This window comes from Aedes aegypti, chromosome 3 (genome assembly GCF_002204515.2).
Source record: "Aedes aegypti strain LVP_AGWG chromosome 3, AaegL5.0 Primary Assembly, whole genome shotgun sequence".
Lineage (NCBI taxonomy): Eukaryota > Metazoa > Arthropoda > Insecta > Diptera > Culicidae > Aedes > Aedes aegypti.
The window spans coordinates 215,912,496-215,926,753 of record NC_035109.1 but is presented as its reverse complement, the minus strand read 5'-3'; the positions used below and the strand labels follow the sequence as shown (position 1 = coordinate 215,926,753).

General features: G+C 34.7%; 1 protein-coding gene across 3 annotated transcripts in view; it reads left to right on the top strand.

Annotated features, from left to right (window-relative positions):
- Positions 1 to 14,258, top strand: part of LOC5570046 (protein strawberry notch) — a 56,413-nt gene that overhangs the window by 8,195 nt on the left and 33,960 nt on the right. For all 3 annotated transcript variants that reach the window (XM_021852317.1, XM_021852316.1, XM_021852318.1), the window contains exon 2: positions 9,748 to 9,853. In XM_021852317.1, the coding sequence (XP_021708009.1) occupies positions 9,748 to 9,853 (106 nt within the window). The remainder of the gene's footprint in view (positions 1 to 9,747; positions 9,854 to 14,258) is intronic.

Here is a 14,258-nt window from a genome sequence, read left to right as displayed (position 1 = left end):
AATATCTCTCTTACTAAACATAATAACATCACATTTGTTTTGAGGACAGATTATTTTTTATTGGTGATCCACTTACTCCACCATGGTGGGGCAAGTGGATCATTTGGTGCAAAATTTCAAGTTCCTTATACTCAATACATAACAATCAGAAAAAACGAAACAAATAACGATTAAAAGTATATTAGTCCCTCATTTATTATCCACATAAAAAAGTTTGAATAACATCATTCAGGTTAGCTGTACAAAACAATGAAGTTGACTATTGACTTTACTGTATCCACTTACCCCACGGTACCTCAAGTAACCGCATATCAGTCCCACTTCAGATTTCGGCACCGTGTAACACAAAAATGAACCGTGTTTTGATCATTTTTATATTTTTCTCGGAAAGATATTGTAGTAAAAAGCAAATTGCGAAAGTTTCATTAAGATTTGAAAATGTTCCAATCCACTGGAATTTTTTGAATATTCGTATGGAAAATACAATACAAGCCAATTTATTAGGATTTAATTGCATTCATTTTTTGTTTTAATTCTATTGCTAGTTTTCTTTAAAAAAATGTCTATTGCAACAATGAAACCTACAACAACAGTTGTAAGGTCATCAGCAAATTGTATTAAAATGTATTTATTCCTAGTTATATTGTGAATCCGTTTGGTGTTGATGTTAAAAAGTATGAGTGATAATGGACAACCCTGATGTAATTCTTTTATTAGATACTAGTGGTCCCGGCAAACTTCGTATTGCCATCAAGTAGGCTGTAGGAAAACGCTGTTGTTCGTCCCATAGAAAATGACAGTTACGTTCACTCTCGTTTTATTGGCTTTCCCGGTGAATATCCTGACATTTTCATACACACAAACACGTCGGAACCCGTTACAAACAAAACGGAGAAAGGACCATTCAGATCCGCTGATCCGTTCGTAAGTCATTTCGTGACATACAAACACCATTCCATTAATCTGCCGTGAATCACAAGTCACTCTCATCTGTAAAAAGTAGGCATTGAGAAAATGAGGCGTGAAGTTTCCAAACTCGTTTTCCATACGAATATTCAAAAAATTCCAGAGGATTAGAACATGCTCAAATTATAATAAAACTTTCACAATTTGGGGTTGACTACGATATCTTTCAGAGAAAAATATAAATATTATCAAAATACAGTTCATTTTTGTGTTAACACCATGCGAAAATCTCTAGTGGGACTGATATGCGATTACTTTTCATTATGGGATAATTTGACTCGCTGTTTTTTCCTACTTTTTCCGAACAACTTATATTATCTCATTACGGCAGCTGAAAGAGCATTGGAAGATATGTTGAAAACTGAACTCAACTCAATTTTGACGAAAATGCAGATGATATTGACTTGCGATTGACGGCAGTAATGGTATATATAATTGTGGATTATTTGAATCCTTTGAGAGTTTGAGGAGTGGTATAACATGTATTGATTTCAAATCATTTGGTATATTGCATGATATTAACACTTCATTGGGCAGTTTTGCAAATCTAATAATTACATCCAAATTAAGATTTTTTAAAGAAAAAAAAAGATAAATTATTACCAAGGGCTGAATTTTTTTATTTTATTATTTTCAGTATTTCTCTATAATCTATTTGAATAAAGTTTCAGTAATTGGAGGAAAATTTATATCCCTCCCCTTGGTTATGCGACCTTGCCGCGATGGGAGGGCATAATCCATTTGCCCATATGATGGAAACCAAAGGCGTAACCTGTAGTGGTGGTATCACATTTTGGCATTTTTTGCTTAAAGCCGCGTCATAATTCATATGGCATAGACGCAATAATATCTCGGATGTGATCCAACGGACATTCTGCGTCATTGATAGAATTGATGCCCATTTCAAATAATTAATCTATTCGAAGTGGACATTAATACTATTGGTGACGTTCAGTTTGCCTTTTGCTAACCAGAATGATCCGTAGCCACTCTTACTATTAGCTAGCTAGATACATCGTTATCATATACGACGTAGGGAATACTTAGGAACTCTTAGGAAAATGACTAGTAGATTCACTGAGTAGAAATAAGTGGCGACATTCTTATTTTAATATGGTTTTTACATTGCCATAATAAGAAATACCTCTTTTGTAACAGCGGTATAAATAATCTAATTCCAGCTTCATTTTCGCAAAATTTACAAGTAGAAAGTAGGCGTTGTGAAGCATTGCATTTGCCACCGAAAAGTGAATCTTGTAGGAGACTGTAATAGAAGCCTAAGGTAACTTTACTCTTCAATATTCACTATAAAAATGACTATGGAAAGTAAGACGTTGAGATCGATCATTAGGGTACACTTGCTAGTTTCGAAAAATTGTTGAACAGAAAAGGAAAGCGATGTTTTTCTTTAAGGATATATGAACGTAATGACCAATAAATACTTTTAACAACAAAAATGAAATTAACTAGAACTACTACTGAACAGCCTAATTTTGTTAAGACTTGACGACACTTGACATTTAAGACTCTAATCTTACGTAAAAGACAATAGTAATCAGAATAGCACTTGTATGACAAATTATTCAAAACCATTTCGACTAGACAGTATTAGTAATGCACTACTATTTCAAACAAATTCTACACTACTATTTCAAACAAATTCTAATGGAGCTGCTGATGTTCATAATGCTTCCTTTTCTCAGAAGCAAGGGAATATGGGTACTTTTCAAAAACTACCACGTCACAATACTAATAAAAAACAGTGTTCATGTGGGCGCCATTGCCTAGCCCGTCTGAGTATTGGTCCTGGTAGAGGGGAAACTTGGCAAAAGCCAGACCGAGGGTTCAGCCTTGACAAGTTAAGCTGTCAGGCAGCTCCAACTGAATACCATACAAAAAAAAAGTAATTGGAGGAAAATTTATATTTTTGAACTCTTGTGTAAAAACTTTATTATTTAAAAGTTGTATAGAATTTTTTGATGGCTTTCCACCACTTATCATTTTTATTGTGTTACATAGTATTTTGCTCTTCATATTTCCATCAAATGAGTGTATTGATTGTTTCCATTTGTTTTTCGCTTCAATCTCTTTTGTTAATATTGCTCTACTGTTTTTGAATTCAACAAAATTTTTCTCTGATAGATTTTTATAAAATTGTTTTAGAGTGCGCTTCGGAGGGCCAAGCTAGCGGTTTCGGTCCCTTGCTGTGTTTTTTTCGCTTCCCGCATTTTGCGCAGTGCGGAGTGCTCTAGCAAAGCGGTTCGTTTTTGGGTCGGCAGAGAAGTTTCGCTTGTTTTGCTTGCGCGTCTTCGAAGTGATTTATTATGTACAACAGCTAGTGCGCTTGGTTTTGACAGAGATGAAGTTGGTTTGTGCCTGCTCGGTCTAGGGTTGATTAGAAATTGGTGAGCTCGTTTCATGCTTTTTCTTTCTCTCTTTCTTTTCGTTCAAGTGAGCAATATATAATAACATATGCTTTCGTCCTGACAACGGTAATAATGTTGCATTCACGAAGTTGTTCAACAAACTTTGAATGGTTCGTCACTCAAATTGTCGGCATTATATTTTGTTTTCATATTTTTTTGCATTCACTGAAAATATTATATTTACTAGCATGTTTATATTTTTCAAATGATTGTTTATCATGGTCTAATCATTTCAAAGTGAATCCTGTGACCCAACGATCATCCCGACTGGATAATTGAATATCGCAATATAGTTTATATCATAATTCACATATTATAATATTTATAATCGATTTCGCAGTGTCAATCGCACAAGTCGCATATATGCTTTATCAGCAACAAAACTCATCATTTCACAATAAACCTTTTTTAAAAGTTTATCCCGAATATTTATTTTTTGAAAACAAGACATCAAATTTCTAAAATAAAACTCATATATTTGACATGAGATGGCAAACATATGTATATGCCGCCAGTCTATATGGAAGCTGCCCACAGTACATGGCTTTTTCTTCTTAGGACTTTTATAATTGTTACCTAAAATTAAAAAACCCGTTAGGGTCGATTACTGATTGGACCTCCAAAGCAAATCCCGGCCCTACAAACCAGATATTTTTGAATGCTTTGTTTGCTATTTCTCGAAAACTTATTCATACAGACCAGAGGCGTCCCGTGAGGAATTTGATTACCTGTGCACTGACTCGTACAAACCGTTTATTTTGAATTATGAATACGAATTTTTCAATTGATTTTTTAAAATGTATTTGAGCTTAATATGTAATTTTTTATTATTAATTATTAAAATACAATTTCCAATACTGTATGCAATCTTGAAGTATCTGGAAGCTATTATATTTGTTGCTCATTGGACGTATTTTTTGTTTGTTGTAAGTTTTAAGAATTTTGGATGATTCCAATATACAATGTTTAGGGACAAGGAAAATTCTCAAAATTTCGCTGATACCAAGGCGATGAAAGAAAAATTTTGCGTATTAATCGCGGTCCCATAGTTTGATAATATTTGACATAAAAATGTATATTTACAGTAAAAATGACCTTTACATGCGTAAATTTCAAGCATTTTTCGTATTTTGCGAACTGAGATAATAAGTTTAATATCATATTATCAATACAAAATTTAAAGCAAGAAGAAAGACGTTTAACTTGAAACTAAACGATTAGCACATTTTTTTCATATGAAACTCCGCTTACAAATAAATAAACCATTCTTATGAGCAAAAATCTGAACTTTTCTGAGATTATCAGAATTCTACTATTTACGCGTTATTTTCCAAGTTTCGCGATGAAGGATAAATTCCGTGGAATTCGTGGCTTTCGCGAAATTCCGAATCTCCATTATTCCTAACGTTGTTATTCTATATAATAATTCTTATTATTTACAGCTTGTCAATTGTATCACGATATCTTAGCTTTTTGACGATGTACAGCGCTGATACATCTCTTTGTATACTTTTGTTGATACATCAAAGCTTTTAAGTGAAATGATGACTGACTGTTGAACGCTGAAACCCACTTTACGCCCACCGCAATTTATCTGTTGTCGGTCTGTTGAGCAAGAAAAACTATATTCACACATAGTTTATAAATCAATTCAAAGCCACATAAATTTTGTGTATTTAATAAGATAAAACATAAGGTACCGTGGGGTAAGTGGATACAGAAAAATCAATAGTTAACTTCATTGTTATGTACAGCTAACGTGAATAGTTTAACTCAAACTTTTTTCTGTGGATAACAAATAAGGGACTATTGTACTTCAGATCGTCATTTATTTCGATTTTTCTGATTGTTATGTATTGAGAATGGGAGACTTAAAAATTTGCGCCAAATGATCCACTTGCCGCACCATGGTGGGGTAAGTGGATCACCATTAAAAAAAAAATCTGTTCTCGAAACAAATGTAGGGTAGGTGTACCAGTTATGGCCATAGTGGTTCCCTATTTCGCCATACGTGGTATCTTGAATGCCTTCACATTTTGAAAAATCGTTTGTGTTTTAGCACTAAGATAAAGGATAAATCTTGATTTAAAAACATTCAGAAAGATTAAAAATGTAAAAGTTATCCATATTTTGCATATGGCCAAATAGGGAACCACTATGGCCATAACTGGTACACTTTCCCTAGTATGATTATGTTTATTAAGAATGATATTACCTTCGCACTTGTTATTAGTGCTAGTAATGTACATTTTATTACTTTAAAATTAAAATTTAATCAAAATATAATAAAAAGTATGTATATATTAGTTCATACTAATTAGAACAAAAAAAAACATTGTAACTAGAAAAATTTGGAATTCATCCATTTATACGCATAAGTTATACAGAAGTATTGTAGGATTATTCCCAACGATATTTTCGAAAAGCACTCTTGGTTTAAAAATATTAGTTACATTTACTTTTGAATAACAAACTGAAATCCTTCTGTTTTATTTATGAATATATGTGTATCATCTGTCTAGAACAATTTATATGGTCAAATCATGTACGAGACTATGCTTTCGATTGGAAAATTAGTACATTTTGCTCTTTTACAACTCAGCTTAGATAAACCATGAAAAGTTTCGTGTGAATTTTGAAATTATTATTCTTTTTATATTTTTTTATACCAGAAAGGTTAAAAAAAACTTTTAGGTGGATTAATTCAAATTTTCTATGGTCAATTTAACAAATTCAAGCTAGGAATGGAACAAAATAAAAGAAAACAACATTTGCGGGTATTAAAGCTTATTAAAATTCTCCTAAGCAGTCTGCCAATAAATGATAATTATTCTTGATCCACTTACCCCACCCCACTAAAAAGTAGGGGTAAGTGTACCATGTCCAATATATTTGTATTTATTCATAAAAATGACATATTTTTCATTGTGATTCATTCAATTGGAACTGAAATGCTCACCATGTGTCGAAAAAAATAATAGAATTTGATTTTAGACAGAGATACAATGGATTTTTGATTGATGGAAAACAATTTTCTAATTAATTACTTTTTGAAGCTAACAAGTTTGCTTGTGTTAGTGTACGACGTGTAGTACCAGTTTTGCAATAGTATTAGTGTGGGCGTAAGAATATAACCTAAAACGAAGCAATGGTGCGAAAACATTCAACGATCCTATAACATTTCCCCGAATACCATTACCCCGAAAACCATCACCCCGAAAGTCAATACCCCGAATGGTCAAGTACCCCGAAAACCAATACCCCGAAAACCATTACCCCGAATAGTCCGTTACCCCGAATACCATTTCCCCGAATGGACCATAACCCCGAATTTTCTTGGCACGAAAAATTGAAGATCCGACAAATGAATCCCATATACCTATTTCATAGAATTTTGATTTTCATTTGAATTTTTGTTCTTAATGTTATCAAAGATTTATTATTCTTTTAATCAACAGCTATTCTTCATGAGCCAGGTGAGAACCCAAATTTTACTCACAGGCGTGTACTTGATTTTGTGAGAATGATTGTGTTCACAGCAATAAATCATTTTTCGAACTGATGATAATGCTGACATGTTAATATTAGATACATTTCCCGCCCTCTTTCAAAAGCGTTATATTATTTGTTAATGTATAATTATATTTTTATATTGCTGGAGGCAATGCGAGTTCAACATATTCTAAAATGTCATTAGACTATGGTTTGAAAAATGTCAGATGAAAATGTTAACTGATATTAAACTGACCACTATTTCAAAAGTACATCGCTAAAGAACAGCCTATGATAAAAGAAGAAAAAAATCACTGTTGAAAGCGTCAATAATTATGATGCCAACAATCACTTTGTTAGTGCAACTTCCGAAAGAATAGCCGATAACTAAAAGAAGGACAAATCTCTTCTTGGAAATTGTAATACTGACAAGATGTAATACAGACAAGTAATGCAGGGGCTTATTTTCATTTATTTTTTTGAAGTCACTGCCAACTTTGAATTTCGCTCAAGACAATTTTGTCAGTCGATTTTTTTACCGCTATTGCTCAAACTTCAACTCAAACGGTACAACTCGAAAGAACAGCCTATAACTCAATGAAGAGAAAATCATTGATTTAAATTTTTACACTGCCATTATACAACCTCGAAAGAACAGCCGATGTTTGAAAGAATAAAAAATCACCAATAGGAATAGTAGTAACTTAACTCTCCCTTACTCGATATTCTGTATCTCGATATTTCCCCTAACTCGATGGAATGCGCGGTCCCTTCAATCTAGCATACTTTGATCCCTCTGTAAGTCGAAACCTCTCTAACTCGATGTTCCCTAACTCGATGCGATCTGTTTCAGTTTCCTATGCAAGTTTACCTCTCTAACTCGATATTTTCATGGAAATTTCCAAATATTCTCCAAATGTTCATAAATTTCATAAATTTGATAATTATGATTATAGTGATAGTAAAATGAAGGTTCACAAGTCATTTCAGGGTGATAAAAAATTAAAATTTTGAAGACTATGCAAAAAGTGTCACGTTGGCAAATGTACAAAAAATTTACTATTTTTCACATTTAATTTACTATTTTAAATGTACTTTGTCGAAACAATCAAAATTTCGAAAATTGAAAAAAATGTGTTCTGTATCTCGATACCTCCCTAACTCGATGATCCTTTCAATATCGAGTTAGGGAGAGATAACTGTAGTTACTAAGCCGAAAACTTTCAGGCTCAAATTCGCGAGCTTCCTTGAAGAATTTCTTGAAGTGCATCACTCATTTTCGGGGAAGTGTCGTATTAGGGGAACTGGTTTTCGGGGTAATTTACCATTCGGGGTAATGGTTTTCGGGGTAATGTGTCATTCGGGGTAACGTTGCATTCGGGGTAATGGTTTTCGGGGTACTGGTTTTCGGGGAGATGGTTTTCGGGGTAATGGTATTCGGGGAAGTGTTATAGGACCACCTTAATCAATTTGGCCAATCTGTTCATAACATCTAGTATTGGTTCCAATCAATATTGCGCCTACTATCGCGCGACACCTGGAAGCTCCATGCAACATACATACACACAAAGCATGTATGGCGTTGACGCTTTCTCTTCCAACAGCAGACGTCGTGACGCCAGTTGCGCGCGCTTTTTCAATTCTTGCAAACCAATGCAAGCGTCATGGGCAATTTCTCTCTCGGGTGCACAAATTGGAGTGAACCAGATTGTACCTATACAACGCCACTGTTGCTCTAGAAATGCCAATACAAATGCACATTCCTGCTGTGTGCATACACGCTATTTTCGTGCACAAGAAAGAGTGCACGGCTGAAATGAACATTCTCTGCAATACGATGGAGACGCATGGCAGTTTGTCTTGTTTGCTTTGCTGTTTTCGCTTGCTGATTGAGCAAGACCTTGGGGGGAGAATCAAACGGTTTGTTCACTGAGGGCGATGCACCAATTGAAGGTGAAGAAATCAAACAACATTTTCAAGCAACTACACATTATGAATGTTGGAAGTATTGAGAATTATAATATATATATTTAATTTGTTAGTTTGAAATCTTTGACTGTGCAGTGCACCAAGTGCACCTTAGGACGAGACGCCACTGATACAGACTCAAGTCAAAAAAAAGTATACAAACTTACTTTATCGATTCTACGTGTTTCGCAGACGAAATTCTACGCGTTTTGCTCTGAACCAACTCGATTTTTCACTTTTAGAACGTTTAATTTCCGAATGTACAAAACGACGAAAGTAAGATTTCCAACTTTTGCAACCTAACCACTACTTTCGCCGCCCCGCTGTATGGAGAGACAAAGTGATTTAACCACGAATCAAAACAAAACACTACTTGATTCGATTTTACACTGGTAGAAAAACGTCGCAAGAAACTGAATAAAACGGATTATCATTTTGTCATAAAATTCTTGTGTGAAATAAAAGGAACTCCATAATTTTTGAACGTAAGCTCATTGTATGCAAAATTTGAGCAATGTACACGTCAAAAAAATGTTTTAAATGTGATTCATTTTAAAACAGTTTTAGAAGACAGGTTGGGATTCTTCTGAATTAATTTTCTCAAAACCGTATGGAAGTTACTTACGTCGATTTGAAAAAGTAATCGAGATTTGTTGGGATAAAAAAAATCATATGTTTCAAAAGGGTGACCCAAACAATTAAGATCTTATGAGATGAACCAGCCTAGGGCTGAAAGTCTCAATAATAAAGAAAAAAATTAAGATCTTTCAGATTTTGCATTTATCAAAAAAATATAACAGTTGAATACATTTTCAAAATTGTATGTCTACCCTCGCCTAGATCAAGTTTTGATGAAATACTCAAATAATTATTGTTCTTTCTTCTATATTTCCAGGCCTCCAAAAAAGCGTCCTACGGCTACGAAGATGAGGAGGAGAATGAAGACTCCTCCGGGTCGGATTTTGATGATGACGAAGATCCAGATGCGATTGAAGTTCCAGGTAAGATTTCCATATCATTTAACAAAGTTAAACAATTCAGTGAACTAGTTCAACTTTGCTTCAAACATCAGTAAACAACTGTAGAAAATTATTAATTAAACGAAACAATGCGGAACTTTGTGTTATTGAGAAATTTTATGTGATGTTTTTTCATAGTTTCTCGTTTCAAGCTATGATATGATCATAAGGAGTCCGTTGTCTATTTTCAGCCTGATTGGGGATGAACTTGAAAGAATGAGATGATAAGGGGATAATTTAAAGAAATCTTCAAGAAAATCTATCATTGCATTACAGATAGTAAGGAGTTGTGTTTGATCCGTTGAATCTGTGACATGCTCCTTTGAGGGTAAGGGACGGAATCCGGATCAATTGTGTCCGGTTTGCGTTTTTCGGAAGAAAAAAACGAAAACAAAATGTGCGGGTGAAAAAAAAAGAATCGACTCGTCAGTTTTGTTTGATCCGTTGAATCTGTTGCATGCTCCTTTGTGGGCGAGCGACGGAATTTGGATCGTGTCCGGTTCGCATAGTAACCGCACTATCGGTATCGATCATCCGTGTTCACGTATTCATTTAAAATTATATCTTTATCGTTTACCAAAACGAATCCTTTCCCATATCCAAACTCCCAGTGTTTTCTTGTGGAAGTGCAGAGGACTCCTCGGCTTCTATAAAGCAGGTAACACGTCAACATTTCCCTCCCATTCCCAAATTGACATGCATTCGGACGCAGCCGGCGCCGGTATTGTTTGTTATAATAATGAGAGCACCAGTACTTACACATTGAAGATTCTACTGATCCTGAGTAGCATCTGTTGGTTCCTTGTGTAAGTACAGCTGTTCTAGCAGTAACGGAGTAGCAACTGCGAGCGATCAATCATGCTCATGCTCAAGCTATGATATGATCATAAGAAAAAAGATTTAGTCCATTTCAACAAAAATATTTTTGGGCCATTCCACACGAAGTGATCATTGAAAAGTGAAAACGTGTGATCGACGATCAAGGATGTCAATAAAATTTTGATAAAGTGATCGTTCAGTTATTCAATTTATTTATTAAATTTATCAACAGGCTACATATCCCCAATGATATTGTTTAAACTAAGGACAGCAATACAAATTCCCTGTCCTTTGGTTCAGAAAGGGGTATGGGCGCGTTCTGCCAACTCGGTCGAGGCAGATTTCTTGTGTGAACAAGTTACAACATCGACGTTCTAAAGTGCCAGAATGAAGTGTTGTGCTTGTGGGGAGCACTTGAAGATGGGATGGAAGGTCATTACTTCGCGTTCGTGCTTTACTCCTGCTTATCTTAAAAGTTATATACAATACATTCACGAAAACGCGACGTGAGACAAGACATAACACTTATAGTTCTTACTATCGTCAAAAAAGCTTAAAAATTACCTTTCTGTCGACCGGTTTCGGGCGCGATGTAGCCCATCTACGGAACAATGTCCGACTGTATAGTACGAACTATAAGTGTTATGTCTTGTCTCACGTCGCGTTTTCGTGAATGTCGTGTTGTTCTTACGTTAGCACAAATCACATAAATTTATAGTTATATACAATAACCGACCCTAAGTTTAACTATCGAAATTAACAGTTGCAAATACAATAATCGTTCTGAGTTCACTAACATGTCGTCGCGTTAATTTTATCATAATGATCTTTTATCTACATCCGTCGAACCATTATGAATGGCCGTTGTGAGAATATCACCAAGAACTTCTCACATGCATTAAAGCTGAATTATCCTACATTGAAACATTGAGGTTTTCTCTCTTTTGGATTCATTTTTTGTTGTTCGTCCTCAGTATTGTTGAGATGTCCTGAATGAGGCACATGGCGTACAGTGATCATTGCCATGGAGTTTCTCGTAAGCTGCATGGGGATTGTTATCATGGGAATCCAAAGAGCGAATTTTCTATGATTTCATTGTAGGCCAATGCATCAATAAAGCATGTAACAATCACTAACATTTCTTCTCTCTTTATCCTTGTTTTCATATCTAACCCGCCATTACAACGAGGAAAAATCCATTGGAGAGGAAAGACATGGCAGCGTATTGGCCGAGAAAAGATGAATATCATGTTTTTGTAAATATTCTTATTACTGATTGCAAGGTGAATCAGATTAATTAAATGTTTAACTAATAACAAACTTGTTCCACAGAGCTATTTACAAAACACCACCCAAAATCCCTCCTTTCCCATATCCTTAGGCAAAACACTTCACTACCGCTATATGACTGATTCATGTTCTTTTGACCTTGCATCATTCATACGTGTATTGGAAGACAAGAGTAGAAGCAAAACTTAAAGAACCCTCTGGTCAAAGATGTTGCGTTGCCTACTTCCCAAACTCCAAAACCCCCCGGTGTATTATGGACGGTATGAGTTTTCAAACTTATGCTGGAGACTTGGCCCCTGACCCCCTTGTACATCAATAAAATAAAAACTAAGGACAGCAATACAAATTAAAAAAAAAAACTAAATCACAAACTCTTATCAATGTTGGAATCCTCTGAGCAGAATCTCAATAGAGAAACTTAAAAGTAGATGGAGTACCGTGTACCTTTTAATTCCGCTTCTAAATGCTTATCTTTGACAGATACGCGTAATTCGACTACCACTTGCAGTCTTCTTCAGTGTCAGTTACTTACTAGAAGACTGCAAGTGGTAGTCGAAATACGCGTATCTGTCGAAGATGAGCATTTAGGAGCGGAATTAAAAGGTACACGGTACTCCATCTACTTTTAAGTTTCTCTAAATCACAAACATAATCTTGGTCATGGATTATTCCATGATTCCATAATATTTAAATTCTAACTGTCATGTTCGTTTGTTCGTCTGTGGTAACATCATTGTGTATGAAAATTAGCTTTCACTGCTATGATTCATAACATAACTGTAATTGATTTCGTAAGTTCTATTAGGTAGACATTATTTCGATTTTAACAATATTTTTGCACGTTTTAGCCATGATAAAGTTTCCATGTTTTGAAGAATTGTGATTTTCAATCGATTGCACGCCACGCTCCACGAGACACGGAGCAAAAACATGTTTGGCAAACTTGAACGAGAACCAAATGGCTAACTGGAACAAAAACTTAACTTCTTGTGAACAATACAATTCATGTAGCCTAAGATAGCCGTAGTGAGTCAAAAACATTAAGGATGATAAAACTTTAGGAAATTGTCGTAACACAAATGTGCTGTAATAAAATAGAAATATCGATTTTGATTGTATGTACCCGTCGTCATCCGTTTATTGTGCATTGAGTACCAATAATGAATTTGTATTTATCGGTATAATTAGCACAATATTACAGAATTTGAGAAAAGCAATTAGCGCAAATGCTATTCTGTCTCAACCGAAAGGAGTCGGGGTGTATATTGCATTGGAGAAGCAGATAATTATCTAGAGTTGTGATATGTGTGTTGTCGTTGTCCAGGTCTTGCATATCATCATGCAGGTGGGAGAACATTTGTTTCGTAGGGTGTTTGAGGGAAGTAATAGGTTCCAAGAATAATTTGTTGGAGTTGGGTAAAATAGAAGGGTGAGTTCTTGAACGTTCGATGTATTTAGCATCTTATCTGGCCGGAACGTATATAATGGGAAGACGCACATTATATTTTACCTATAATAAAATAAGCGATTAGTTCTCCAAAGTTTCTTAAAATTATTTGAATGGTTATTGAACAGTATTACAAAAGGCAAGCTATTGATATTGATATTGGAACAGCGAATTTCAATGAACGCAACCAGTGCACCAGATTCTGCCCATTTAAGGGAAGTTATGTGTTCAAATGTTTGTTATAAAATAACAATTGTGTCGATCAATACTATTTTTATGTCACAATGTAGCTTCAAGTATAGGTAATCAGCGGCAAAATAAAAAGAATTTGAAAGACTTTCATGAAAAAGTATTTAATTGCATTTGTTACTGCATCTAAATGTTCCTATTTCCGCTCATGGTAAACACATTTCGTGACGAACTTACTAAAACATGCATTATCTCGAATTTCGTTATTTATCCTGATATTTTGTATGGCCAAACCATAGCTAATACTTCAATAAAGGATGCTTTATACTAAAATCGACATTTCTTTAACCCTATCCCGCCCATGACTTTTTTCATAATTAAAAATATAAATGTACATTTTTGCGCAAAATCGTAGAACAGAACCTTATTTTTAAACTATGAATTAGTGTTCAAGGTAACTTAAAATCAAATATGAGGTGGTGCTCTGATGTACCACCAGGAACTTAGAGTACTTTATGGCTTCATCGTATTTTTCAGATGAGCTTTCCTCAAACGCTTTTGTAATTGCCGTTTCTTATCTCTTCCTTTACCTAACTTGTTACTGAGTATAATCCAATACTTCGATGTATTCCAACAGTGGAA